The sequence below is a fragment of the Melopsittacus undulatus genome, chromosome 1, assembly GCF_012275295.1.
Source record: "Melopsittacus undulatus isolate bMelUnd1 chromosome 1, bMelUnd1.mat.Z, whole genome shotgun sequence".
Taxonomy (NCBI): Eukaryota; Metazoa; Chordata; class Aves; order Psittaciformes; family Psittaculidae; genus Melopsittacus; species Melopsittacus undulatus.
In genome coordinates this window covers 86,896,006-86,922,632 of record NC_047527.1, presented here as the reverse complement: position 1 = coordinate 86,922,632, position 26,627 = coordinate 86,896,006, and the positions used below count along the sequence as shown (strand labels likewise).

Here is a 26,627-nt window from a genome sequence, read left to right as displayed (position 1 = left end):
CCCTGGACAGCTGTGCCGTGCCACTGGGAACACTCTGATCAAGCAGTTGAAGCAGCAGGATTTTATTCCCATGCAGTACAAAACCATCCCTCGTGGAGCCTCCAGAATTTGAATATGAAATGATCTCCCAGTCTGATTTCCCCTTCTCACTCAACCCCTGTCCAAGACTAAAGCGAGAGGTGTCAGAAAATGATGACTGAAATTGCTACCATCTTCCTTCTGCTTTGCTTTGTCAGAGAAGACTTCTGCAGAGCCACTTTTAGGTATCAAATTAAAAATGATGCTAGCAGGCTTTACTTGACTGGGTCCAGACATATAAGAAATGGCTCTATACTCTGTTCTTCACCGAGTACAGATATAGCTGCAGGATAAAAAGCACCATTCTAGTTTAAGATACAATGAGTAAAAACTGATTCCTACAATAGGAATCCTATTGATTACCCAGGTCATAATACCACTCTTGAGGAAAACAAACAAACAAACAAAACCCACTTTTCTTCCACTTTGAAACACTGCTGTTGGCTCACTCTTCTATTAAGGGCCTATTATCTCTGAGACATGCAAACGGAACCTAGGAGTTGTATTAGAAAGTAAACTCAATTTACCCCAACACTCTTTTTACATAATGCAAAAACTTTTATTGCTCTGGTATGATTCCCAGTCACTGAAGCTCTTTTCTGTTGGCTGAGTAAAACAGAAATTCATAAACAGATTTTTTTTTATTTTTCCATTTATGTGCTAGTGATTTAGGCTGTTGTGTTCCCTTACTATTAATGGGGTTTAGAAGCAGAAGAGCCCTTCATCTCTCAAGAACTATTAACCCAAAGTCTAAGGTTAGAGTTGCAAATATATATTATTTTAAAGCAAACAGGATCTGTTCAGAAACTCTTTATCATCATTTACATTTGAGGCCAAATCACGTGGATTACAAATACAAATAAAATGGGGCAAAAATAAAAAAGTATAGGGAAAAGCAGTTTGCCTACACAAACTGAAGTATTGACTGGCACACTGTAAAAAGAAAAGATACAACCCACTACATGAGTTTCTAAATGACACAGTTCATTCCAACCAATTTAACCTACACAAAGCGCCCGATGCACATGAACAGCAGGATTTGCAAACAATACAGACAGCTCTGCCAGCAGGTCTCACACAATCTCAGTGTCTGTCTCAATACAGTTGGTCTTACAGTAATACAAAGTTCAGGAGGTAAAACAAAACTGAAGTAAGATTTCCCTGCTAAACATTTGCAGTTTGGTTTTCTTTACCCTGCTCTTTTTAGCAAACATTTACTATATATACATATTTATTTTTAAGTACTCTGGTGTTATTTCCTTAACTCCAGTACTAAAATTACCTGTATTTCTTCCTAAGCCCATATGACTTTATCAAGCCTGTGTGCTGCCTCATCAGTCTTCCAACACGCTGCTGGGCTTCAAGATTAAAGACATACTTTGCTCTTTTAAGAGCAAGTGTACTCAAGAAGACTCACAAGAATTAACTATCTAGCCAACCGTCATTAATAAGCTTGAAAATCTTACTTTCTATATTCTACAGTTATGAATGTACATGTATAATCAAGATAGAAACCTTATTTGAAATTATTCTACTTACATTATGAATCATTTTCTGTAACTAAAGAAACGCATTATGTTTAAAGCCTACGGGTAAGAAAGCACAGTCTTTTTCCGTAAAAATATTCAACTGCAACAAGTGATACTGAATCAGACAATGCTGCTGAGAAATATTAATGAAAAATTTTATAATAAAATCTCTCAATTTAAAGTTCTGACTATTCAGATAAATACAAGTCAGATTTTATAATGGATTTGCTTAATCCTGTTCTAACTTCCCAAAACAACTGGGCTTGGGTTGTGTTAAGTTTATGGCATACGTCTGAACACTTCAAGCGTTACAGTGTTCAAGAGGTGCTGACATCTACAGCTTGTTAAAAAAGAGCTAGTTCCAAGATATTCTGTAGCAAGCAAAGCAAGGTGATTATGACTTAAAAATATAGGTCTAAATTGTGTCTCTGTCAAGTCCTCCTACCACATGATCAAAAAGTTTGAGAGTGTTAGAGTGAAAAGAACAAGAGTACTATCATTAACATCTTTCTTCATCATTAACACTAGAAAATACAATACATTTGGGTCTGTGGCTTGTAGGATAACAGGCTCCCAAGCATCTTCATGCTTTTTTGTTTAATGTTACCAGGTAACTTGTTAATGCTAATATACTCACTCCAAATAAAGCACAGCACAAAGAACAGAAGAAAACCTTTCTCAGAAAGGCCTTGAGAAAGCCATATATTTTAAGGTCACACTTCCCTCAGAGCAAGCCTCAGGGAAAGAAAGTTTTAACGGAGCTCAGGATGCACACATTTCAAACTATGGAACACAGAAATATTTCTCCATCCAGTCTTTAGACAACAAGGCAATATCCCCTCATCTTGCATTTTGAGCCAAGATACGCACATTGACTGGGTGGAAGAAGCTATACAAATTAGGGAAAAAAAAGAAGACCATAACATGAAGAATCAAATCTTTATTATTAATGAAGAATAAGGTGTTATTATAGCTCAAGGTCACATATGACAAAAACTTTGGTTAATGACATGTTAATTATGTACTAAGAGAAGTGAAGACATAATAATTGCACTTTATTTTTTTTTTAAAAAGAATCTGTAGAATTGCACTTTGCAACATGCTTAAAGTTCCACAACAGGCCCAGCAGGCTCTGTCACTCAAGGTCTGGAATGACACCAGGAAGGGACACTGGGGTCAAATGAACTCCTAATATCAGATGAGGAAATAGGATTTAGTAGAACCTGCAATATCTCTGAAATGGTGTTTATAAAAAAAAGTTACGTAAGAAAAACAGCACTGGGAACCTAATAAAAGAAACCAGTATAAGCATGGTTTTTCCACATACTTAGTTCAAGTCTTTACCTATCCAGCATAGTTTATTGTCTGTAGAATGAACATTACATTAACAATATAATCTACCACAAGAAAACTGAAAAAAAATGCCATCATCATCTTGACATATATTGGGAGTGGAGGGGTGGGGGAATAAGAACCACAGCCTGTGCAGGAAGGGAGAGGGACAGAAAGGAAAGCCGAAAGAGACAGATGTCAGAAAAAGACTGAAACTCCTACTATCTTTCTTCTGTTTACCTTTATTGAGTAACATCTCTGTCCATTTAGAACAACTTTCTTCCATGAAAGCTCACAAAGCTAGTGTGCCAACATAAAAAGCAAGTAGCTTTTCTAACTTCAACAATCCTACACACATCTGATATTTAATTACCTCTTCAGGATCTCATAATATTACATGTACAATACCATATTTGTCTATTTTAAGACTATTATCTCCCCAAGAGAAGAGTTGGGGTAATACACTAAGCAATTTTTCACCCTGAAAGCAATAAGTATAATAAAATCAAAGTTACAAAAAAAAAATCAAAAAAGCTATGTTTACAGCAAGAATAAACAAGACAATGAAAATATCACGCTAATACTCTCAGAAGTAAGAACACTGTCAATGAAGATCTTGAACACTGTCCTGAAAGTCAAATCAATCTTGAAATCATATTAAAAAAATTTAGAAGCACCACGAAATCTCCATAAGGACCCTGATAATCTGCTCTGTTTATCTGTTTTTCTCCATTTTAGATGCAGCACACATACTTCATCAAGAATCATTTCCAAAAAAAGAGGCAAAAATTATTCAATTATTAAAAATCACCTGCATAAAAAAAAAATGAAGGAAACAAAGCACGTATAGTGCTGGGGGAAAAAAAATAATCCCCAAAAACAGAACACAAAAAAAGCAAAACTGATCCTAGGCTACAAAGCATACCTGAAAAAACTAATCACAGAAATTTTAGAAAAAGGAGATACTTAATTCAGCACTCCAAACAAATGAATTCTCATTTGTTTTCCCAGAACAGTACTTCAAACTGTTTCTTCCCCCATTTCACTTTCCTGCTTTTCTGTAGGATGTTAAATCCATTCCTATAGGTGAGCTGGCAGTTCAACTTCACAGGTCTGTATTCCCACCTAAATCCACCCTCATCTCCCGTTTGAGATAAGATACAAAACTTTATGAAGAGACATGGACACATTGCCTTTAGCTTATTCTGCTGTAGGGTCAAGGACACGATAGACTGAAAGGTTAACAGATGGATCTGTAAGGCTGTAACTATTCCCTCTCCCAAGAGCTCACTGTCCATTCACTAGAGCATCCTATGCTGAATTCTACCTTGCATCAGTTACAAGTGGTTTGTAAAGTAAGGAGAACCTAATTCTGCCACATGTTTTTACACTGAACAGCAATTTATTGTTTAGGTAGTTGGGACAGATTTCAAAGGGATTATATTAAAAAAAATATATATATCAATATAGAATCATAGAATAGTTAGGGTTGGAAAGAACCTCAAGATCATCTAGTTCCAACCCCCCTGCCATGGGCAGGGACACCTCACACTAAACCATGTCACCCAAGGCTTCGTCCAACCTGGCCTTGAACACCGCCAGGGATGAAGCATTCACAGCTTCCTTGGGCATCCCATTCCAGTGCCTTACCACCCTTACAGTAAAGAACTTCTTCCTTATATTCAATCTAAACTTCCCCTGTTTAAAGATAATAGAATTTGTCCTTCTGAATTTGCACTTCAGAAAACTATAATCTTCTACCTATCTACCTATCATTATTATCTACCTATCTTTATATCTCAGGTCTCATTATTTTCTTTGTATTAGGAGTAAGGAAATGCATGAACTCTGTATGGAAAGCAAAGTTATATAGCTAGCATACATAGTATACCTGTCTCAAAGTTGGTGACGATGAAGGAAGATTTGGTTTTATTATTAATTAAAATGGAGAAAGACTGAAAATGTGTTACTAGCTGAAAGGCAATCACTGACCACCTGACAGTGCTGGTGTCAAAGATTTAGAAAACCACATTTATTTATAATTACTTACCCACAAGCAGAGGTAATCTTTTCTCAGTTCAGCTTCCTTTGCCCCTTAGCTTTAGTCAGGGCTATGTTTCTTCTCTTCAGGGACTGGCTGAAAGACAAATTTTGGCACAGTCACTCCAGATATAAAAAACTTTAACAGAAATAGAAAGAAAGTTCTGTCTAGAAGTGTGAAGGCATGTAAGGAAATACTGACAATTCATCTGATCTTACGAATGCACCAGAAGCATAATATATTTAGAAATACATCTCTACTGCATTATCGTGAATGCCGGTCAGAGCTCTGGATACATAAAACTGATAGTGATACAATATGAAAGCTCAAACATGTCAAGGATCATGCAAAATGAAGTTACCTTAAACTCTTCCATTACTACTATGCGCTAATAGTGGTATGCTGTTTTCCTCATTTAAATGAAAACATTGCCCATAGTTTCCCTTCCTCTCCAGAAATACTCTCTTCAGATTTCTTTGCTTCAGCTTCATATTTAAATTGCTGGATTTTTTTTTTCTGGACCAAAGTCCAAGCTATCAGAACCAAGTATCATATGGATGCACAGCAACATAAAAACTGAAAATGCATTACAAGTGGAAAAATCATATTCCCCCTCCACTCATCACACATTCAGAAAATTAAACTTACAATCCACTTAATCCTTGCTGCTTTACACATCCATTGTAAATCAGTTTTGTTTAACCTTTCCCTTAAACAAAAAAAATTGTGAGTGCTTTCCACACATCTCATGCTCAGAAGTCACATCCTTCCCCAATTAGTCCTTGTCAGCATCTTATACAAAGTGCTTTCCACTTTTATTTCACTTCAGATAACATTTTCTCACATCAGCTCCACTTTATCTTATACCAATGTCCTACTTCAACTGATACTTTGCTCTAGGAATTGCTTTCAGAAGATAATCGCAGAACAAGAATTTATAAAAAATTGCTTAGTGAAGTGGATTTTCAGGGAAGGATGTAAGCAATAGCCCATGACTTGAGTGGAGCTAGCCCCTAGTATCGTTTGACATGAGGGCCTATGTCCATAATGCAGAGAGCAGGAGAGGAACTGAGATGCACCCAAACAGCAGGCTGCCTCTGATTTCTCAAACCTGGGATATGGGACTGGGTAACCAGAAAAAGAACCCATAGCACTGTGTTAGCTATGCATGAATCTTCAGTGCTGCAGCATGGAGAATATGGGGTAAACAGCATGACTTTTACCACTATGATATTACTGTGTGCATGCTTTTATACCTATTCACATATACATTCACACACGACAAGAAAATAAATTCAAGAGAAAAAAGAACTTTGCCCTAGCAAAACATCTTGGCTGCAATCATCCTCTAACTAGAAAGGTTGGCAGTACCATTTGTAACCAACCTGGCAAATGGGAAATCACAAGTCACAGAATCATAGAATAGTTAGGGTTGGAAAGGACCTTAAGTTCATCAAGCTCCAACACCCCTGCCATGGGCAGGGACACCTCACACTAAACCATGCCACCCAAGGCTTCGTCCAACCTAGCCTTGAACACCGCTAGGGATGGAGCATTCACAACCTCCCTGGGCAACACATTCCAGTGCCTCACCACCCTCACAGTAAAGAATTGCTTCCTTATATTAAATCTAAACCTCCCCTAAGTTTTAACCCTTTACCCCTTGTCCTATCACAACAGTCCCTAATGAATAGCCTCTCCCTAGCACCCCTATAGGCCCCCTTCAAATACTGGAAGGCTGCTATGAGGTCTCCATGCAGCCTTCTCTTCTCCAGCCTGAACAGCCCCAACTTTCTCAGCTTGTCTTCATATGGGAGATGCTCCAGTCCCCTGATCATCCTCATGGCCCTCCTCTGGACTTGTTCCAACAGTTCCATGTCCTTTTTATGTTGAGGACACCAGAACTGCACACAATACTCCAGATGAGGTCTCACAAGAGCAGAGTAGAGGGGCAGGATCACCTCCTTCGACCTGCTGGTCACACTCCTTTTGATACAGCCCAGGATATGGTTGGCTTTCTGGGATGCAAGTGCACACTGAAGCCGGCTCATGTTCATTTTCTCACTGACCAGCACCCCCAAGTCCTTCTCTGCAGGGCTGCTCTGAATCTCTTCTCTGCCCAACCTGTAGCTGTGCCTGGGATTGCTCCGACCCAGATGTAGGACCTTACACTTGTCATGGTTAAACTTCATGAGGCTGGCATCAGCCCACCTCACAAGTGTGTCGAGGTCCCTCTGGATGGCATCCCTTCCCTCCAGCATATCAACTGAACCACACAGCTTGGTGTCATCAGCAAACTTGCTGAGGGCACACTCAATCCCACTGTCCATGTCAGCAACAAAGATGTTAAAAGTCAGCAAAGAAGATACAGGAGCAGCTACAAAGAGATTCTCAGTTGCTCTTAAACACAGTATCACTCCATGTTCTATAGCCATGTTTGCTTTTTAAGCTAAAAAATTCAATATCTATTAAAAAAGGAAGCAAAAAAAGTTCAAAATAACTAAATAAGGCTAGTTGGATGACAGCTATTGAGAAATATGATAGCACAGATCACAGAGAAGACAGAGGAATTACACAAAGTGACTCTCAGGGGCTTAAATGAAAGAGCAAGATGAACTTAGGAAAGAGGGTGAAATAGACTGAGCATCAGAAAACAACAGCAAGACAATATTAAGTAAAATATCTTTTTCCACACAAAAGAGGAACTTATTTAAGACTAAATTTGATAAAATTTAGTAGTAAGTGCAGCAAAAAAAGCCTTTCTGAATTGATGAGGTCATGGACACTTGATAAACCCTGTCCTTCCCACTCTCATGATTAGGTTTCTTAGTAAGATTTTACTATGACAATTACATAGCAAAAATGCATGTATTTCTTGTTGAATTCTTATCTTGAAAATACCCTGAATTTCAACAGCATTAAGGTTAGAAGCATCATTCACATTTAATGTGACTATTACACACCGAACTTTTAAGCGTTATTTGTAACTTTAATCCCCTATTACTTCTTCTCTCTTTTTTGCCTATTGCTGTAACACAAAATTATCCTCTCAATTTTGGGGTCTTATAGCATTTTTATTTCAGGCATTTCAGAGTCCACTTTGGAATATGTCCATTATCAACATCTTTCACAATCAGTATATGTCAACATCATGTGTCACTGATCCAGCAGTTACCCATGATTGCTGAACTGTCCAGCTGCTTAACATGATGATACGTATCTAGCAGGCAGCATGATGGCCATTAAGTCCTCCGGTGTTCCGCATGGCTACAGGAAATTAGAAGATTAGAACTGAGGCCAACAAGGAAAACGAAATTCAGTGTTTCACTCAGTTCAGTGCCTGCAGCATGAGAGATCATGAACAAGCAAAGATTTAGAAGCGGTGCTAAAACAGGTATTCCCCTATTATTTCTGTATTAGAACAGAAAATCCACTACTGGTTAGGGGGTTTGATCCCCTATTATTACTATTGCTACAGTCCTACAGTATTTAAACAATACACAACATTCTGCAGTTTTGACTGGAAAGAGATGGGGTAACTCACAAAAAAAACAGCTGATAGAGGAGTTCATTCTCCCCTTTTTTTTTTCTTCTCTCTAAACTCTGAGGCAGAATTTTCCAAAATGCACAAATAATTTAGGAGCACAGCTGAACCTGAAGCACGTGAATTTCTCCTCCTGTGTAAAAATACTCTTTGCTAAAGGATAATCAAATAAATACTTTTTTTTTTAAACCAGAGTTATTCAAGGCCTCCTTTTCGTACTATGGAAGTCTTACTCCCTATAGAGCATTGTTAAATTATAGTTTGTTACATTTGCAACTGAAGTCCACAAGTTTTCTTGATTTATAGTCCTTATTTTAAGGTCCTACTCTACACTATGTAGGATCTCACTCTGCACAACACTGTTCATCAATACCTAAGAGCAGAAAAGATGACAGAGAAACCACACCACAGCAGAAGGGAAAAGTTAGCATGCTTTCACAAATTAAACAAATAGTTAGAAGAGATGATACTATCACAACAATCAATTATCATCCTGACCCCCAAAGAAAAATAATGAACATGAATAGCAGTGTACCAGGAAAGCACATGCCCTCTTAGTGTTAACTGGCACGTCATAAAGCTGAAATAGTGTACTACAAGGAACAATTCAGCAGAGTACGACAAAACATCCAATATGCATTGGAGAATGTAACAGCTGTTCCCCTTCACACCAGTCTTGTTCTTGCCTCCTTGAGTTTTAATGTAATGTTTAGGTCAGGGAAGGAAAACAAGAGGAAAGACTTTTTTCGTCGGGTATGTTTACTTTGCATTTGGTAGTACATTGCATGTGTTTATTGCCTATTCTAAACTTAGGTTTCCATGCTGCTTTGAGAGGAAAAAAAATAGTTATCTTAAAAAAATGTATAAAACTACAAAATCTGTCACAGAGATTCAGGAACAGGATTAGCACCTGAAGCTATTTAGAAATTCATAATTACTTTACAAATACTAAATCAATGGTGTTCTTGTAAACAAAATTTGCCTAATATATTTTGCATTCTTCCCAATTAACTCTCTCATCTTTTAGAGCTGAGGACTGGAGCATCAAAACTTCATTTCTCACAATAATAAAGAAGGCTGTTATAAAATTAGATGGACTGTCATGCTGATCTACAGAGTGATTTAATGTAACTTTGCTGAACTCTCAAAGGTAAGTTTTGCTCTGTACATGACAGATCCCTGACTTTTAAGCTGTCTGAAGCCCACGATCAAAAGAATGGGTAGAGTTGCCTCTGCTGCTTTTTAGAACTCAGCAAGAGTTCTGCTTTAACACATATTAAGCAACCCAGCCACCAACAGCTGCAAAGATGGGGAGAATGAGCACCTTAGAGAAACTTCACTTCTAGCATGGCAACATGTGTCAGTAATATGGCTTGGGCTACAATGAGAATTTAGCTGGTCCCACAGGCAATTAACAAGTATGCTTGACTTAATATTTTTCTGTCTGGGCTTCCTGAGTGCCAAAAGCTAGCCCACATTGCTTTGTAACTTATAAGGGAAGACCTCAAAAGCCTGGTACTTATCAGTGTCTCAGTCTTCCTCTAACATTTCTCATTTTGGTTTTGATACAGAGAATACCTAAGAAATTTGCCATATATGGAAAATCTCCACTTCCAGAAGCCTAACAATGGTGCCAAAACATAGCATACCAATAAAGATGAATATGAGATAAATCTACGTGTGTCTATACTATTTAAATAGTAAATATTTACAACTATTTACAATTGTAAATTACATCAGATGTACAAGTAACACAAATAATACTCAAAGTACACATACAATCGTATGAGCTCCACTAGTAGCGGCAACTGACACACTTTTGCCAGACACACGTATAACCTATATATACCTATAAATTACAAAATCAAGTTTATTCTGCAGTAGCAAAACTTTCAGGAGAAGAAGATGCTAGGTATACGGCACATGTTGTTTCCAGCAACAAAAAGATCAAATGCTTCTGGTATAACCAATAAAAAAAGTGCTTAAGTAGAAAAAAAACCTACCAGCCTCACAGCAAAGAAAAATAAAAGCCAAAGATTTAGCAAACAGAACTTAGTTTAAATGGCTCAGGTAGCGTGCTGTTCTGTGGCCTGTATGATGCATAGGCACGGTGTACACCCATTCTTGCCTGAGCACCTCCTTTTTCAGCGACAGTTTCAAAACACAAAGGTCTGTGTATGAAATTCACCTGAAATTCACAGTTATCCAGCTTCTGAACACTTGCACAAATAGGGAAACTCAGGGGAGGGCACTGATACAGGCCATATAGTAATTTCTCAGAGATGTGTAAAAAAAGTAAGAAAAATCACAAACTTCAAAAATAAATGGAGATTTCAAATTGAAAATAAAAGCCCAGGCACAAGAAATGCTCATCAAGCTACACACACTCATAACTTAACCAATACCTACACTATACATAGGTCAAGTTAGCTTAAATAATAGAATCCACCTTAAACTCGGATAACAAAAACAACATACCACACAGGCAGCTACAGCACACCAGGCCCCAGTGCACTAGCACTCGTGAGCACTCATTGCAAATTCATCAATTTTGATGCAGTTGCCAAACACCCATCACCTGTTGCTCGTTTCAAGGCCCTACATCAACCTCACCTCGCCAGCACCCACCTCCTCATACAACACACCAATAATGAAAATGGGTGCACACAACTAGGTTGCTATCACTGGCTAGTTTATTTGAACGCTACTTTTGCTTTCATTATCTCTTAGGCCTTCCTGCCCTGCCAACCTTCGGGCCATTCTCAGTACCGACCGAGCCTGACAAGATCCCCCGCGGAGAAGTAGTTGTGGCGCTTCAGGGTAAACCGAGCTTAAGCAACAACCCCGCAGCGGACCTGAAGGCACGTAGGCCCAGCAGCGCCAGACAGGACTCAGTCGGCAAGACCGGCCCCGAGCCCAAGGCGCAGAAAACCCGCCCGCCGTCCCCCAAGGCTGCCTCAGCCGGGGAAGAGTTTCCTCCTCCTCTGCGGCGCTGAAGCTGCGGCCTCGCTCGGCTCGGCCCCGCCCCGGGCCTGTCGCTGGGCCCAGGCCGAGCCGCGGCCGCTGCTCCCCTCCGTCTCATCACTCACCGCCAGGCCGTGCGCTCCCGCTCCTGCCGCCGCGGTTCCCCCCCGCCCCCCGCGCAGAGAGGCCGGCGTGGGTGCCGGTAGGCGGCTCCGGACGCCGGCACGGCCTCGGGCGCTACGGGCGGGGAAAAGGGCCTCGCCGCGGGAGGACCCACCTGGTGTCGGCAACATGGCAGCGTCCAGCCGGGCCCAGGTGCTGCGGTTGTACCGGGCCCTGCTGCGGGAGAGCCAGCGCTTCAGCAGCTACAATTACAGGTGCGCTCCCGGCCCGGGCGGGGACGGTTCTGCTTCTTCCCGCGGAGGCGTGGGGGTAACTGGGGCGGGGAATGCCGGCATCGCTTGGGGATGGGCATGAGGGGCCCGGTTTTGGCGGGCACAGGGGAGTCGTGACCTCCCCGTAGAGTTGTGCTCTGGAAGCAGGAGCGAGAGCGGGCCCGGCCGCGGCAGCGTGCCCGGGCTGGAGCCTGGGCCCTGCTTCGGGGCTCAGGGAGCTGTCAGACCCTGGTCCCCGTGCCTGGCCGCTGGCTGCCTCGAAAACACCGGATTATAGACTGCTTGTTGTAGGAGGAAACGACAAGATCGGGATTGTCCCAGAGTAACAATTTCGTGCCTGGTCTGGATGCTGTCCTTCTGTCAGGGGAGAAATTGAGCCAGGCTGCAGCCCTGGTTGTACTGGAAGACGTTGGGTTCCCAGCCAAACCCTGGCACCGTGTGCTGTGTGCAATGAGGTTGCAGGGTTCACTTGTCCCGCCACACACGATGCCATACTGTGTGCTTGGCTGCCTTCATGGCTGTTGGTGAAAGACCTGGTTTTGGCAAAGTGTATGCCTGCCTGTATGCTACAGGCATAGGGCCTAGTCTCCGTTAGGTATCTGCTGCATTCACATGGGGTGCTCCTAACCAGCACTGGCAAAATTGCATTACCCACTGGTAGTTTACTCACTTGACTGCTCATTTCGACTAGAGGCAGAGACATGTGAGCTACCTTTGCTGTGATTCATCTCCAGCCTGGCAAGAATTCGATAGAGAAGCCTTTGAACTTGCATAACCGTGGTGAGCTCTTCAAGGCATAAGTATTCCTCAGACCTTGTGTGAGGTAATGCCACGAGAAGAAAGCCTGTGGGGCTGAAACTTAGCTGGAACTAATAAACCTTCATTGCTAACTCCATGCAGCAGCACATGTGTGCATTGTATTCCCATACTACCAAGACATCCCCCTGATCTTCGTCGTTATTCTGGCTAACAAACAGAGGATTGTATGTAACAGGGATGGCTTGATGCTTGAAATGTGCAGTTGGTGGACAGCTGAATGTAGCTCCTGTCTGGGCCACAGCAATGAGTTTGTGCTGGGTAGTGACCAGAGAGAAAGCTGAGTCTACAGCAGTGAGAGGAACCAAGCCAGTACTACCTCAGAGTGGTGGCACCAGCCTCACAGACCATATGTGGACCCCCCGACCTTTGCCCAGCACCTAGACCATACCCAGAGCCCAGTCACCCTTCCAGCTCCCCCCAGAATATATACCTTGGGGCCCTTGGCCAGATGGAAATGTTGGCATGCAGCTCAAAGGCAAGGAACACAGTAAGAGGTGCATGAATGAGTTTTCTGCTTAACACAATATGAAACTTTCTGTTCTGTTTATTTTAGTGTTTTTATACTAGCAAATTTTAAAGGACAGAAATAATAAGTGTTTACCTTGGATATCTGGGTTTTTTTTTGACACTGTATCACAGTGCAAGTCTTCCCGTTACTTAATGGAGATATCTCAGTTTTTGACCCTGTCCTTAAATATTGTAAATCAGCAACTGCTTAAAGTCTTGCCGTAATACACATTACACATTTGTGTCCACTAAAAGCAATAGCAGTTCCTAGCAAGAAATGATCAGCCGCTATTATATGTAGAGATCTGCTGGGACCACAACAACAGTTCTGCCTTAGTGTTTATGCCACACCCATAACTAAAATTGGCAGTTCGCTGACTGCTTCTGTGCCAAGATAAGCGTGTCGTCACTCTAATATGCTCTAATATGATATGGTAGTACCCCGGAGTAAGCCTAATACTTTTGTAAAGAGCCAATTTGTAGTAATGTAGAAAGTTTGAAGATTCATTATTTAAGTTAAAGAATTTCAGGATGTTAATTATTGCAAACAGTATGGATTTGTAAGTGTGCATCTGGAGTATGATCATATGGTTGCTGTACCCTTATTTGCTTGCTGTGCATTTTCTCTTAAATGTGTACGTAGAGATTGTGATGGAAAAATCAATATTTTTGGTTTGTGACTTTCCTAGCAAATACAATATATATATCATCTGGTAGTATCTAGTATTTATTTTTACCATCCAAAAGAACTTTTAATGCTGTAACTATGAAGATTAAAGTTAATTTCTTTAAGTAATTGAGGTTACCACTGACAGCCTTCAGAATAACAACACACAGCAACATCTCCAAAGCCCTGCAGTAAATATTATGGAGTGTTCGGAGGCCCAGATGTGTGGGCCAGGTTTTAACAGCAGGGAGAGAGAATTTAGTAGACTGTAAGTAATTTCATGTCTGCCCTTCTGCCCTATTACCCATGCAGACTGTCTGAGGAAGGAAGAGTGATTTGTACTGCAGGAAAAGCAATAAGCAAAGAGGGAAGATGTTAAGTTTTGAATCCAAAGGTGGTTTTTCAAGTGTACTGTTTTCTTCAGCTTGGCTGACAAAAAGTAGATACTCTGATGTTTTACATGTTGGATTGCAGTCTAATCTAAATTGATTTAAGGGATAGTTTCTAAATAGAATAAAATTTGCTACTTAAATAATGGCTTTATGTTGTGTGGGGGTCTTTTTGGTACAGAAAATGAAAGAATTTATAAACTTGTGAAAGCTGTTAAAACATCTGGTTGCAAATGATGGTAATCTGAATTTACAAGTTTCTTGTTTGCTTAACATGACTGAAGCTCGATGGTCACAACATGGGAATGTAGTCAAAGAGGTCTTTTTCTAAAAGAGAGCACAGAACTGCAGCAGGTCACCCAGAGAGATTTTTGACATCTTCATTTTTGATGGCTTCATGATAGGTTTAACCAAACAGCACCATGGCTGACCTATGGGTAGGCCTACTTCAAGTAGGAGATTGACTTTGATAAGCTATAGAGATTCTAGCTGAAAAACATTACTATGATTGTCAGGTCCCCAGCCTGCCTTGGCCTACAAAGAAACTGGCACTGGCTAGAAAGTTCTGGGAAACATTGTTATGACATGCTTTTGATTGATCTCCTCTCCAGTTCTTGGATTTCTATAGTTATGAGCAATGTCAGATGCGGTAAATCTCTCTGGAATTTTTCTGAAAATAATTAATATGGTTTTAAAAGGTATTTCTTGATTTATTTTATATTTATTCCAGTTATCTATTACGTACTCTATTAACTGGTGAATGTTATGGGTTTTATTTATAAAACTATAACTCATATATATGTAAATGAACTACACAGGGGTTGAACTAGATGATCTTAAAGTCCTTTCCAGCCCTAACCATTCTAAGTTTCTATGTCTTGTCTGTGCAAATTGCATTTCAATGGAATTTTATTTTTCAGTTAGAATGTGCAGTATTTGAAAACTAGTTGAATAAAAATACCAAGAATACAGAAGAATCAGGGAAGGAAAACTGTCAAAACAGGTTTTACATTGGAAACAAGTTAATTGAATGCATGCCGTTTTGTCTGAGACACATCCTTCAAAATTTTAAAGATAGTAAATGTGATTTTTGCAAATCTCTAACCTAAGAACGAACCTGAGCAAAGTAAATAATTGTTTTATTTCAGTGCCAGTTGCTTTTCCTTCTTTGAATAATACAGTTGTTGATGTGATTTCAGGGAGTCATAGAACATAGAGCTGTAGAACAACCCAGGTTGGAAGCAACCTCCAAATATCATCTTGTCCAGCCTTTTATGGGAAAAGGATGGTTGAAATTATCTAGGACCCTGTCCAGTTGCATCTTGAAAACCTTCAGTGATCAGGACTCTACCATGGCCTCCATATCCCTCAGGAGGTTGTTCCAGTGATTGATTGTTCTCACTGGGAAAGATTTTTTTCTTATGCCCAGATGAAACCTCTCCTAGTGTAACTTATACTTGTTACCCCTTGTGTTATCCATGTGGTTCCTTATGAAGACAGAGCCTCCATACTCTTTGTGGCTGCATTTTAATTACTGGGAAGCCATGATGAGATTCCTCCCCCCTTCCCTCCCAGCCCCAAGCCTCCTCCAGTTAGAAGAGACTTAACTCTTGTGGCCTTCCCTTGGACCTCCAGTCTGTCCACATCTTTGTTGCATTGTGTGGACCAGAACTCAGCAATCCGGGTGCAACCTGGGAAGTGCTGAGTACAATGATCCCATCTTTGCTAGTAATGGCCCTGCCGGTGCAGACCAGGATCTGGTTTGCCTTCACTGATGCACACTGCTGACTTGTTTTCAGCTGCTTGTCCATCAGGCCCCACAGGTCTCTTTAGGCAAGGCTGCTCCCCAGCCACACGGATCCTATCCTGTGCTGGGCTCCTTGTTTATGTCCTCCCAGGTGCAGGATCTTGTACTTGTCTTTGTTGAACTTCATATGGATTTTAATTTAGTCTTTAAAAGATTTTATGTATAGAAAATCTTAATTTTAAAAATCTCAAGGTGCTTGTGAGAAATGTTGCTTTTGCATTCTGAATGAAAGTTTGGGAAGTTAAAATTCAGGGATTCTGCTATACGGGGCAGAACATGTTCTTAAGGCATTAGCATTCTTTTAGCATTAAAGCTGTTTGGGAGGGGAAGGTCTGTGATTCTCATGTTTTGGTATTAAGCTTAATATCTGAATTTAATGTAAAAGTTTGATGAGAAGTTTTAGCAGAACTTTCATTTTTGCAATTTGAGGTCTTCTGCATACATGGAAGCAGAGTAAAAAACAATACTAACAACTAAAATGCTTGGGGGGGGGGTCTGATTTTTTTATTTTTTTTCTTTGTGGCAATGAGTTGTTACTCCCATAAGCCTGAAAAAAGTTTTTTTCATGGTCAGTGTCATTAAATTTATCATGGATTCCCTGTGTGTAGATGTGATAACTCATACTGATATACATAAATAAGCTGATCTGTGTTAAAGAAAATATTTCAGCTGGTTATGGCTGTGTGCAAGATTTAGTCTGCTCTTTGGAAACAGGAAAATGGAAAAAGGAACTATGTTAGATGCCAGCCGCTGTTGCGCAAAGGTAGTTACTACTGATTAAACACAAAAATAAACAACTATTTTGGACAAGGGGTCTGGTTTAGCAATGTACCATTTCTCATTGTTTCTGTTGCTGTTCCACTACTGTCAGTGTTTTTGATTTCGAGACTTCTTGCTAACTGCTACCCAAATTTAAGTCTTGATCAAATAGTAAAGGTGCTGATCAACTTCTTAGGCTAAGGTGAGGAGCTGGGACAGTGCAGTATGTTGGCATATGCCACGTAATTCACACCAAGTAACTAAGTAAAATTTAGGGGAAAAAAACCCCAGCACCTTTTCAAATCTGTGTTTCTTTCTCTTCCTCCTGACATACCTTATTTAGTCACTTTAATACTTTATTAAATCACCTAAGTGATATGCAACCATGTTACAATTTTACATGTGATAGTTATCCAAGCTAAATAAGCCTTTTCTTACTGGTTCTCCTAACTAAGTTTATGACTGACAAGATGTGCCAGCACAGTGTCAGTTTTTGCTATGTTTCTATGTGCTAGGAAGGAAAAGTAAGACTAAACGGTGTTTAAAAATAAATAGTCAAAACCACAAGGAAACAAAGTCTTGCCATGTTATAGAAAGTACTGTGCTCTGTCTGAAGTGCTAGTTTGTTGCTGAGATAAGGAACACAGGGAAAAATGAAAATGTCAGTTCTGTCCAGCACTCTCTGACTTACTTGTAAAGTGGCTTAACTGCAGCTTTACAATATCCATTTTTTTTCCTTGACCGTGCAAAGAAAGCAGGTAACTTATTTTTCCTTCTCTCTATGTAATTGTTTTTGTGTTCTGAGCGATAATAAACTTTAGGAGGTTTTGAGTTAATTTTCCACATGAGTAAATGGCTATCTCTGTAATCTACTTGAAAACTATAAAAAAAGTCAGGGCTACAAGCAGCTGTGGTGTTCCTGAGCCTGGGGTGCAGGATGATTTCTGTTCTACACCATTGCAGACACTTGTTTTGGTCTGGCAGCTGCATGACCCCAAATAATGGGCACACAAGTACTGCACCTTTGCAGATCAGTGTTATAAAACATTCACACAGCTTGGTGATTGACCTTATTAATACCTCTTTCTTTGGGGAGATAACTCTTGGCCATTTCAGTGATCACATACTATGCAGATATTTTGCTATTATGTTATTTTATGATATTTTATGCACAGAATTATAGAATGGCTTCGGTTGGAAGGGACTTTAAAAGATATCCAGTTCCAACTCCCCTGCCACAGGCAGGGACACATTCCAGTAGACCAGGTTGCTCAAAGCCCTGAACAACCTGGCTACCCAGGAATGGAGCAGCCACAGCTTCTCTGGGCAGCCTGTTCTAGTGCCTCATCACTCTCACAGTAAAGAGCCTCTTATATCTAATCTAAATCTACCCTCTTTCAGTTTAAAGCCTTGTCCTGTTCATTACATTTCTTTGTAAAAAGTTCCTGTGCAGCTTTCTTGTAGGCCCTCCTTTAGGTACTGGAAGGCTGTTGGATGGTCTCCCTGAAGCCTTTTCTTCTTCATGCTGAGCCACCCCAAGTCTCTCTGCCTGTACTCACAGGAGATGTGCTCCAGCTCTCTTATCATCGTGTGGCACTCCTCTGGACTTGATCCAACAGCTCCGTGTCCTGTTTGTGTGGGGAGCCCCGTAGCTGAATGCAGTACTTCAGGTGGGGGTTCTGATGAGAGCAGAATAGAGAGGGACAGTCACCTCCTTCAGCCTGCTGGCCATGCTCCTTTTGATGCAGCCCAGCATGTGGCTGGCTTTCTGTGCTGCAATACTGCCAGGTTATGTTGAGCTTTTACTCAACCAAGACCCCCCATATCCTTCTCATGGGTGCTCTCAGTCTGTTCTTTGCTCAACATGTAGCTGTGTTTGTGATTACTCCAACCCTGGTGCATGACCTTGCAGTTGGCCTTGTTGAACTTAAGGAGTTTTGCATGGGCCCCCCTCTCCAGCCCACCAGGGTACCTCTGGATGGCATCCCTTCCCTCCAGCATGTTTACTTCACAGCACAACTAAGTGTTGTTGGCAAGCTTGCTAAAGGTGCGCTTGATCCCGCTGTCCATGTCCCTGACAAAGATGTTGAGCAATATTAGGCCCAATACTGACCTGAGGGATGCCACTCATCACTGGTTTCCACTTGGACATCAAGCTGTTGACCACAACTCTTTGAGTGCAACTATACAGCCAATTACTTATCCACTGAGTGTTCCATCTATCAAATCCATCTCTCCAGGTTAGAGACAAGGATATTGTGTGGGTCAATGTCAAATGCTTTGCAGAAGTCCAGGTAGATGATGTCAGTCACTCTTCTATTATCCACCAACACTGTAACCCTGTAATAGAAGAAAAACAGATTTGTAAGGCACAGTTTGCCCTCAGTGAAGCCCTACTGGCTGTCACCAATCACCTATTACCTATTCTGTAAGAATCATTTATGCTTGAATATGGTTATTAGTGTTAAATCTGAATGCACAAGAGCTCTGGATGGTGTTCGTCTCTTGATTAGGATGGGAACTGTGAAAAGCATCAGGATGAAAACAGGCTGAGAAAGTTGGGGCTGTTCAGCCTGGACAAGAGAAGGCTGCGTGGAGAAGTCATAGCAGCCTTCCAGTATCTGAAGGGGGCCTACAGGGATGCTGGGGAGGGGCTGTTCATTAGGGACTGTAGTGATAGGACAAGGGGTAACGGGTTGAAACTTAAACAGCAAAGGTTTAGACTGGATATAAGGAAGAAATTCTTTACTGTGAGGGTGGTGAGGTACTGGAATGGGTTGCCCAGAGAGGTTGTGAATGCTCCATCCCTGGCAGTGTTCAAGACCAGGTTGGATGAAGCCTTGGGTGATATGGTTTAGTGTGAGGTGTCCCTGCCCATGGCAGGGGTGTTGGAACTAGATGATCTTGAGGTCCTTTCCAATCCTAACTATTCTATGATTCTATGATTACACTCTGAATTGTAGTAAAACATGGAAATGCATGCACTTTGGTGGAAAATCTAGAGGCATAGGAGCATAATTTTGGAATGTTAGACTTTGGGAGTGACAGTACTGAAGTATTTCCATTTGACTTCAGTATTCTATACATAAAATATTTTGGAAAGACAACTAAAGCATTCTGTTCCAAAATTGTCAAAACATAACCATTATACCATCTGAAAAGAAATTTTAAACCAAATGGGAACCATTTTGACAAGTGTTTTGATTTTTTTGATAGTAACATTTCCTAACTGAGAATCATTCTATCAAAGTTCTGTTGATCATAAGGACTTGCTTTCTTGGATTTCAAGGTACAACAGTGATTGTCATTTTCCAGATGTACTCACTTTACCCTTGTAAAATTTATGCTCTTCCTAAACAATAAAGGGTAACTGCACACTGGTTTTGATTTAATTTTCTTGGCTTACTTTTCTTGGCACAGGAGAGTTTTGAATAGTAATAACTTGGAAGGAAATTCTGGAGTCCTACCTGCCATAAGGAGTTCTGAAAAAATTGAAGTTTTATAGTTGGAAGGCAAATGAGTGGAGGTTTCCTTAAAAGCCTGATTAACAGACTTTGTTATTTTAGTAAAGGCACCAAAATTGAGTAAATATCATGTGGTTATTACCCAAGACATTATTTGTCATCTATGTATAGCACAGTAGAACAGGGACATTTTTCACGTAAGACTTAATTACCAGTAAAATTTGTTTATGAACTAATGAGAGTAATAGAAAAAATACTGCCTCTAGCACTGATTCATTTCAATCAGACATATGCATGTGATTTCTAGTAAATGAAAAACACTTTATAATGTAGTAATTGTTTCCTAGTTCACCTCCTCCTTCCCTTACTTTTGAATGTGGCTCTAACTAACATAACCTGGTCTAGTGGAAGGTGTCCCTGCCCATGGCATGGGGTTTGAAACTAGATGATCTTTAAGATCCCTTCCAACACAAGCCAGTCTATGATTCTGTGATAACATTTAGTTACTCATTGTATTTGTCTGTATGCTGTCCATGATGAAAAGATGCTGACATTGTAACATCAAGACTTATTCAAGGCATAGACACAGCTAGTATTTCAAGTATTCTCAAGACAACCAGACTTAAAAAATCAAAGTAATTTTGCAAAAGGAAGAAACTGCAGTCAATCAGGTAATACTGAGAACCACTTTAGGCAGCAATGGATAGCAACAATGTGTTCTGAATTACCTCTTTGATAAAGCTCCTCCCACAGTTTTTGGGTTTGCTGATGAAAAAAGTATGTTGTACTAGATTGTTCATGGTTGTCTGCTTTTCCAAGAAAAATGGGCATGAAAATAAAACTTTATTGTTTTCTTGCATGGAGAATATTTGGGCCATCTGTTCTGTGGCTGTTTTGCTCACAACTCAGTACAGAGGATGTTCCAAGAATCGCCTTGGTGATTCTTACTAATATTATAATTCCTTCTTAAGAATGAAGATGCCACAATTCATTTATTCAATATTCTGTTTGGAATAGCATTACCAAAAATGGCCTTTTCCCTTACGTTTTTTGTACTTTTCATTCTGTTCTAATTCTTCTTCATCGAATCTCCACATAAAATTACAAGGTTTTCTCAGGACACTATACACAGCTGAACAATTAATATTATAGCACAAGTCTCATTACAAATGAATCTCTGTTGTATTGCAGGGCCTTTCCCCTCTCCACCTCCTCCCCCCTTGAATCCAATAGCACTTCGATCAAAAGATGTGTAACTTAAATTTAGGAAATGCTGATGTATAAGTTGAAATAATTTACTGCATGTTTTTTAATATACTTTGCAAGAAACCAGTGTTTAAATAAATACCGCTCCCTGAACATTTTGCATCAAATCAGCATGCGATTCAAAATGCCTTGTGGGACAGTCGCATTCTCCACAAACTTTATTGCCAGGTCATGACCATCCTTCTGAGTGTGCTTGTCTAGCATATCATAGTCTGGAACCAGTAAAGGCCTGTTTGTAAATCATTAACTTGTATAAAAGTAAGATTGTCGTATTTTAGCTGCCAGAGAAAGTATGTGGGGTTTTTTTTTTAAAAAAAAAAAAAGACAATTTCCTCTGAAACTATAACCGGTTCTGGTACACTGGCAATGATTAATCCGTCATGGTATTGAAGGTTATGTAATTGAACTTGGTCCTGTGACTTTAAGTGGCTATGAGAATAATTTGGTGTATTCCATGAGGTCAGTCTTTACAGAGTTGCCTCTATCTTTCTCTTGCACAGCACGTGATTTCTGCTAACTAGCACTTACTTACAGGATACATGACAACATTTTTGCATGGTAGTCTTTATTTACTGGAATTATTTATTTCTCCAAGAAACATGCAGGTTGTCACAGTGCTCATTTGCAGTCACAGGCAGATGTGAATATCATTTGCATAAGCAGGAGAAATGTGGATACAGGTTTCCTCAGAGCCTTGGTGCTGGAGAAAGTCAGTTCATCTTGTGGATAGCCACAGTTGATGGTTATATGTTCAGTGAGCATTAAATACTTTTCTGCACACTGTTAGTATAGGAGTGAAAGAGTTAAATAGACAGGGGAGGGGGGTTCTGGTGCTGTTATTTATTTGCGTTGTTAATCACAGTTAAGAACGGGAACTGAGAGTGGAAGGTGATAGGTAGGTACAAGCCATCATGTTTTGTGAAGTTTTGAATTTAATCAGTAATGGAATCCTTTGTGAAACAATTCAACCATTCATCAAAATGTGCCTTCCCTGTAATCAATGTTTTTACTTATTTAAATAACATCAGACTCCTTACTTCTCAAGAAAATATTTTAAAGTCAGTACAGCTCAAATGAAGTATATAAGACATAGTACAAGCTGCAGTGTGTCCTAGAGGTTTATAGCTTGAGTTATGTTCTGGATGTAAAACAAAGAGCATTGTGTTGCCTTGAAATTTACCTGCTCTGAAGTTCGAGAATACGTCTTCGACTCATCTAAATTATCACAGTGGTATTTTTAGTCCAATATATTATCAAATAGATTTTCAAATTAATGGTCTTCATATGTAAACGCGTTTTGAAGGGGAAACATTTATTGATTTGAGTAGTTTTATCACTGTTCAAAGTAAAGCAGATGTCTCGGAATGCTTTTTCTCTGATCTGACTCATTTACAACATGTAAATAAATGTTGAAGTGTTTTGTTTACAAAATAATAAGAATAAATATCTTTTGTGTAGATCTTCAAATAGGTTTCTAGGTTTGCAGAGGATGAATACATAGGATAAATATGATCGTACCAGCTACAGCGATGCAGTGTTGAGCAAATAAATATACTGAGACAGAACTCCTCATTCTGTGAACTAGTGGCAGTATGTACATATATGGCTTTTGAGGCTTGATTGTGGGGTTCTATTTCCTAACAGTTTGTTGCAGTCCTTGAAGGAGAAATTCTCCATCAGTAACAAGTTACTGCCACCATTAGGTAGGGACCTGGTGCTTCTTCAGCTTCTATGAGTAATTTATTCTGAGACTGGAAACACTTGCTCCTACCCTGGGGAATGGAAGGTCATGTTGCATGTCAAAGGGAAGGTAATGTGCCCTAGTCATAACATGTTACACTGAAAACACTGTTATCATAAATAGAGCACCCTTCATATCTCTTCTTCTCCTAATATCTTATGCGGTAACCTCAGCCAGTACTCACCTGAGTCACTGAGTTTTAAGCCACATGTTGACTCCTCATTTAGAGTGCCTGAGAAGAGCTCCTCACAGCCATGAGCTTCTGGGAGAGAAAGGAGTTGGTGTTTGCTGTATGGGATTTTTTTCTTACTTGCAAATAAAGGACAAAAGTCCTTTTTTTGTCAGACACTTTTTGTCACTTTTTTGTCACTTTTTGTCACTTCTTGTCACTTTTTGTCACTTTTTTTGTCACTTCTTGTCACTTCTTGTCGCTGTCATGAGTGAGTACTTTCTTGGGACTTTTAATTAGCTGCTAAGGTACTGTCTGTGGGGGATTATAATATTTTCAGCTTGATACACGATACCTTTTGTGATTATATAAATGTCCCAGTCTGAACTTACTCTTGTTCAATAGAATATCTATAGACATATTTTACAGAAACAGAATGAGGGCATTTTGCTTTTCATATAAGCCTTTAAAAGAAAGTCTTAAGAGGCTGACTGGAAAACTCTAAAAACTGATCTTAGCTTTATTTTCACCTTTACATTTTTAACATCTGAATTTAATGTACTTAGGCTTGACTAGGTTGAAAGACAATACTTTGTCAATGTTTCTCTTCTTAGAGAAAGAAAATTGATCTCTCTCTTCCTGAATTTTTCTGATCTTCCTTTCTGTTAATAGTGATTAAACTGCTTCAGTGTACACAAGATCTGTCAGCAGGTTATTTGAATGTCTTCTGTCCAGTGGGCCAACATAGCTTAAATTTTAAATTTAAACTTATTTTTCTGTCTGGTATTAAATTTTATATTGTCTGCTCATATTAAAGTGAGCATTGTCTGCTGAGATCTACAGTTTGGGGAGTAGTGTATGTGCACTACAATTTTAGAGGTGAAGGCCATGCATAGCTCAAAAGAAACATGTTGGCTGGTAGATGCTCTTGGCTTCATGGTTGGCAGAGCAGTCATCCATCCTGCATTGCTTTTTAGAGTAGCAGTAGAAAAATAATAGGAAAATGAGTGTAAGATTTTGCTTGTTTTGGGGGGGGTTGTTGGTTTTTTTTGTTTTGGGTTTTTTTTCCTGTTAGGTAAATTAGCTTTCAATACTGTTTTATTACTTCACTTAGGATTTAGTATTACTTTGAGTCATATGTTAGTTATGGACTCCAGAAAGATATGTAGGATATACAGGTCCTGAGAACATGAATCTCTTTTACTGGAGATGGCAGAGATCTCAGGTGTGTCTTAGCTGATTGTTACTGTGCTCCAAAGATTGACAGCTGTGGGCATATAGTTCTATAACTATCCTGCACAGGATCTGTCTTTTTTCAATGCTTACTTGGGCTGATAGCACCTGACAGGTACAAGAAGTGGAGAGCCATGAAGTACTGAAAGCCATGGTGGATAGTTCTGTCACATCTGGTGCATACAGATGTGATGTAATTTAAGTAGGTGAATATCAGCTGTGCCAGCCTCAAAACCTCAGATCTATCTCTGACATGATCTGTAAATAAGCTACTCAATCAGCTTTGCCAAGCAGAATATTCTTTTCCCTTCAAACCTTGCCTCTGTTCACCCATGTTTCCTTTTACTCTTTTATTGTGTAAGAAGCCACATCTGATTTCCCATCAGGAGGAAGTGACACCTAGAGTTTGTACCCATTGCATTTCTGGGTTACTGTTCCGTTCTTGGATGAGGCTGGGATTTTCAGCCTCCCTTTTTTTTATGCTACTCTTATCATGTGTAAAGCTTTTAATGACTTCCATATCCCAACACAAATGAAACAGAAAATATTCAGAAGGAAAAATCTAGTTCACTTGTCTCTCTGTGCCTTAGGTGGTAGTCAGTGTGCAAAATTACCTGCATTTGTTTTTTTTTCCTGAGCCTCTGATAACATAATCATAGTAGTCTGAGTCTAGGCTTCCTGAAATATTTTACCTATTGTCCAAAGGCACTACATTTACAATCTAAAATGTCTAAAAAGTTTTATTCAGTACTCTGTATGTGCAAAGTGGGACTATGATTTTGTTATGTGTTCTAAATTGGTTTTTTAGGCTCTACATTTGACTAATAAGCTTTGCATATATTAGAATTTTCTATGTTAAGTATTACGTTGTAATTTCAAATATCCATTATTGTTGTCAAAATTGATGTTGCTGATTTGCTAAACTAAACATGCAGTGCTTCACTGTAAATGAGGGAAGGTCATCGAGCCACATGGTGATGGGAGGTACAGTGAGGGAGGTTTGTCACTGCTGGCTGAGTTACAAGAAAAAAAGCTTTTTGGATAAGCTGTAAAGGTGATAGAAATAGATGAGAGAATAAAGTTTCAAGAATATCTTCAGTTTTCCAAATCCTGTAACTTCTAATGTGTTGTCTATAAGCAGATAAAATATGTCATCTGTTACTTAATATGGATTGCTTAATAAATTATGGTTTATTGTTGTCTTTGTCATGAGATGACTGGATCTTATATAATTTCAGTTCTTTTACTAGATTCTAGTAGTATCTCTTACTTGATTAATTTTAGATCTATGATGCTTAAATTCTTTCTCAAAAAAGTGCTGGTTTACTTGAACAAAATTCAAGACACAAAGCTAATCATGTTTATTGCTAGAATCTGACTGAGGGGTGACCTCATCAATGTTTATAAATACATAAAGGGTGGGTGTCAGGATGATGGAGCTAGGCTTTTTTCAGTGATACCCAGTGGTAGGACAAGGGGCAATGGGTGTAAACTGGAGCATAGGAGGTTCCACGTTAACATCAGGAAGAACTTCTTTACTGTAAGAGTGACAGAGCACTAGAACAGGTTGCCCAGGGGGTTGTGGAGTCTCTTACATTGGAGATATTCAAGGCCTGCCTGGACAAGTTCCTGTGTGATGTACTCTAGGTTTCCCTGCTCTTGCAGGGGGGTTGGACGAGATGATCTTTCGAAGTCCCTTCCAACCCTTGGGATTCTGTGATTCTGTAATCACTTTTGTGACACACAACTTTGCCAGAAGTCTGTTCTGTAGGCTCAAAATTAGTAGCCTGTCAAAACGACCAACAAAACTTCAACTCAGATAACCTTCAGAGAACTGTTTCTTAAAGTCTTTTGTAAATCAGAGTATTTTAATTGTTATTTTAAACCAGTGTGCTATCAACATATGTCTGATACTCAACCCCT

At 39.7% G+C, this 26,627-nt stretch overlaps 2 protein-coding genes across 4 annotated transcripts in view; one reads left to right on the top strand and one right to left on the bottom strand.

Annotated features, from left to right (window-relative positions):
- FARS2 (phenylalanyl-tRNA synthetase 2, mitochondrial) overlaps nucleotides 1-11,980 on the bottom strand; it is a 241,101-nt gene extending 229,121 nt beyond the window's left edge. Inside the window, exons 1-2 of one of the 2 annotated variants that reach the window (XM_005149915.3) lie at nucleotides 11,614-11,980; nucleotides 4,990-5,076 (exon numbers count right to left, since the gene is read on the bottom strand). The gene's annotated coding sequence lies outside the window, so the exon portion shown is untranslated. The remainder of the gene's footprint in view (nucleotides 1-4,989; nucleotides 5,077-11,613) is intronic. The other variant, XM_034064714.1, reaches the window with a different exon arrangement.
- LYRM4 (LYR motif containing 4) overlaps nucleotides 11,534-26,627 on the top strand; it is a 91,969-nt gene continuing 76,875 nt past the window's right edge. The window contains exon 1 of one of the 2 annotated variants that reach the window (XM_005149984.3): nucleotides 11,534-11,865. In XM_005149984.3, coding sequence (XP_005150041.2) covers nucleotides 11,780-11,865 — 86 coding nt within the window. In that variant the 5' untranslated portion in view covers nucleotides 11,534-11,779. The remainder of the gene's footprint in view (nucleotides 11,866-26,627) is intronic. The other variant, XR_004549851.1, reaches the window with a different exon arrangement.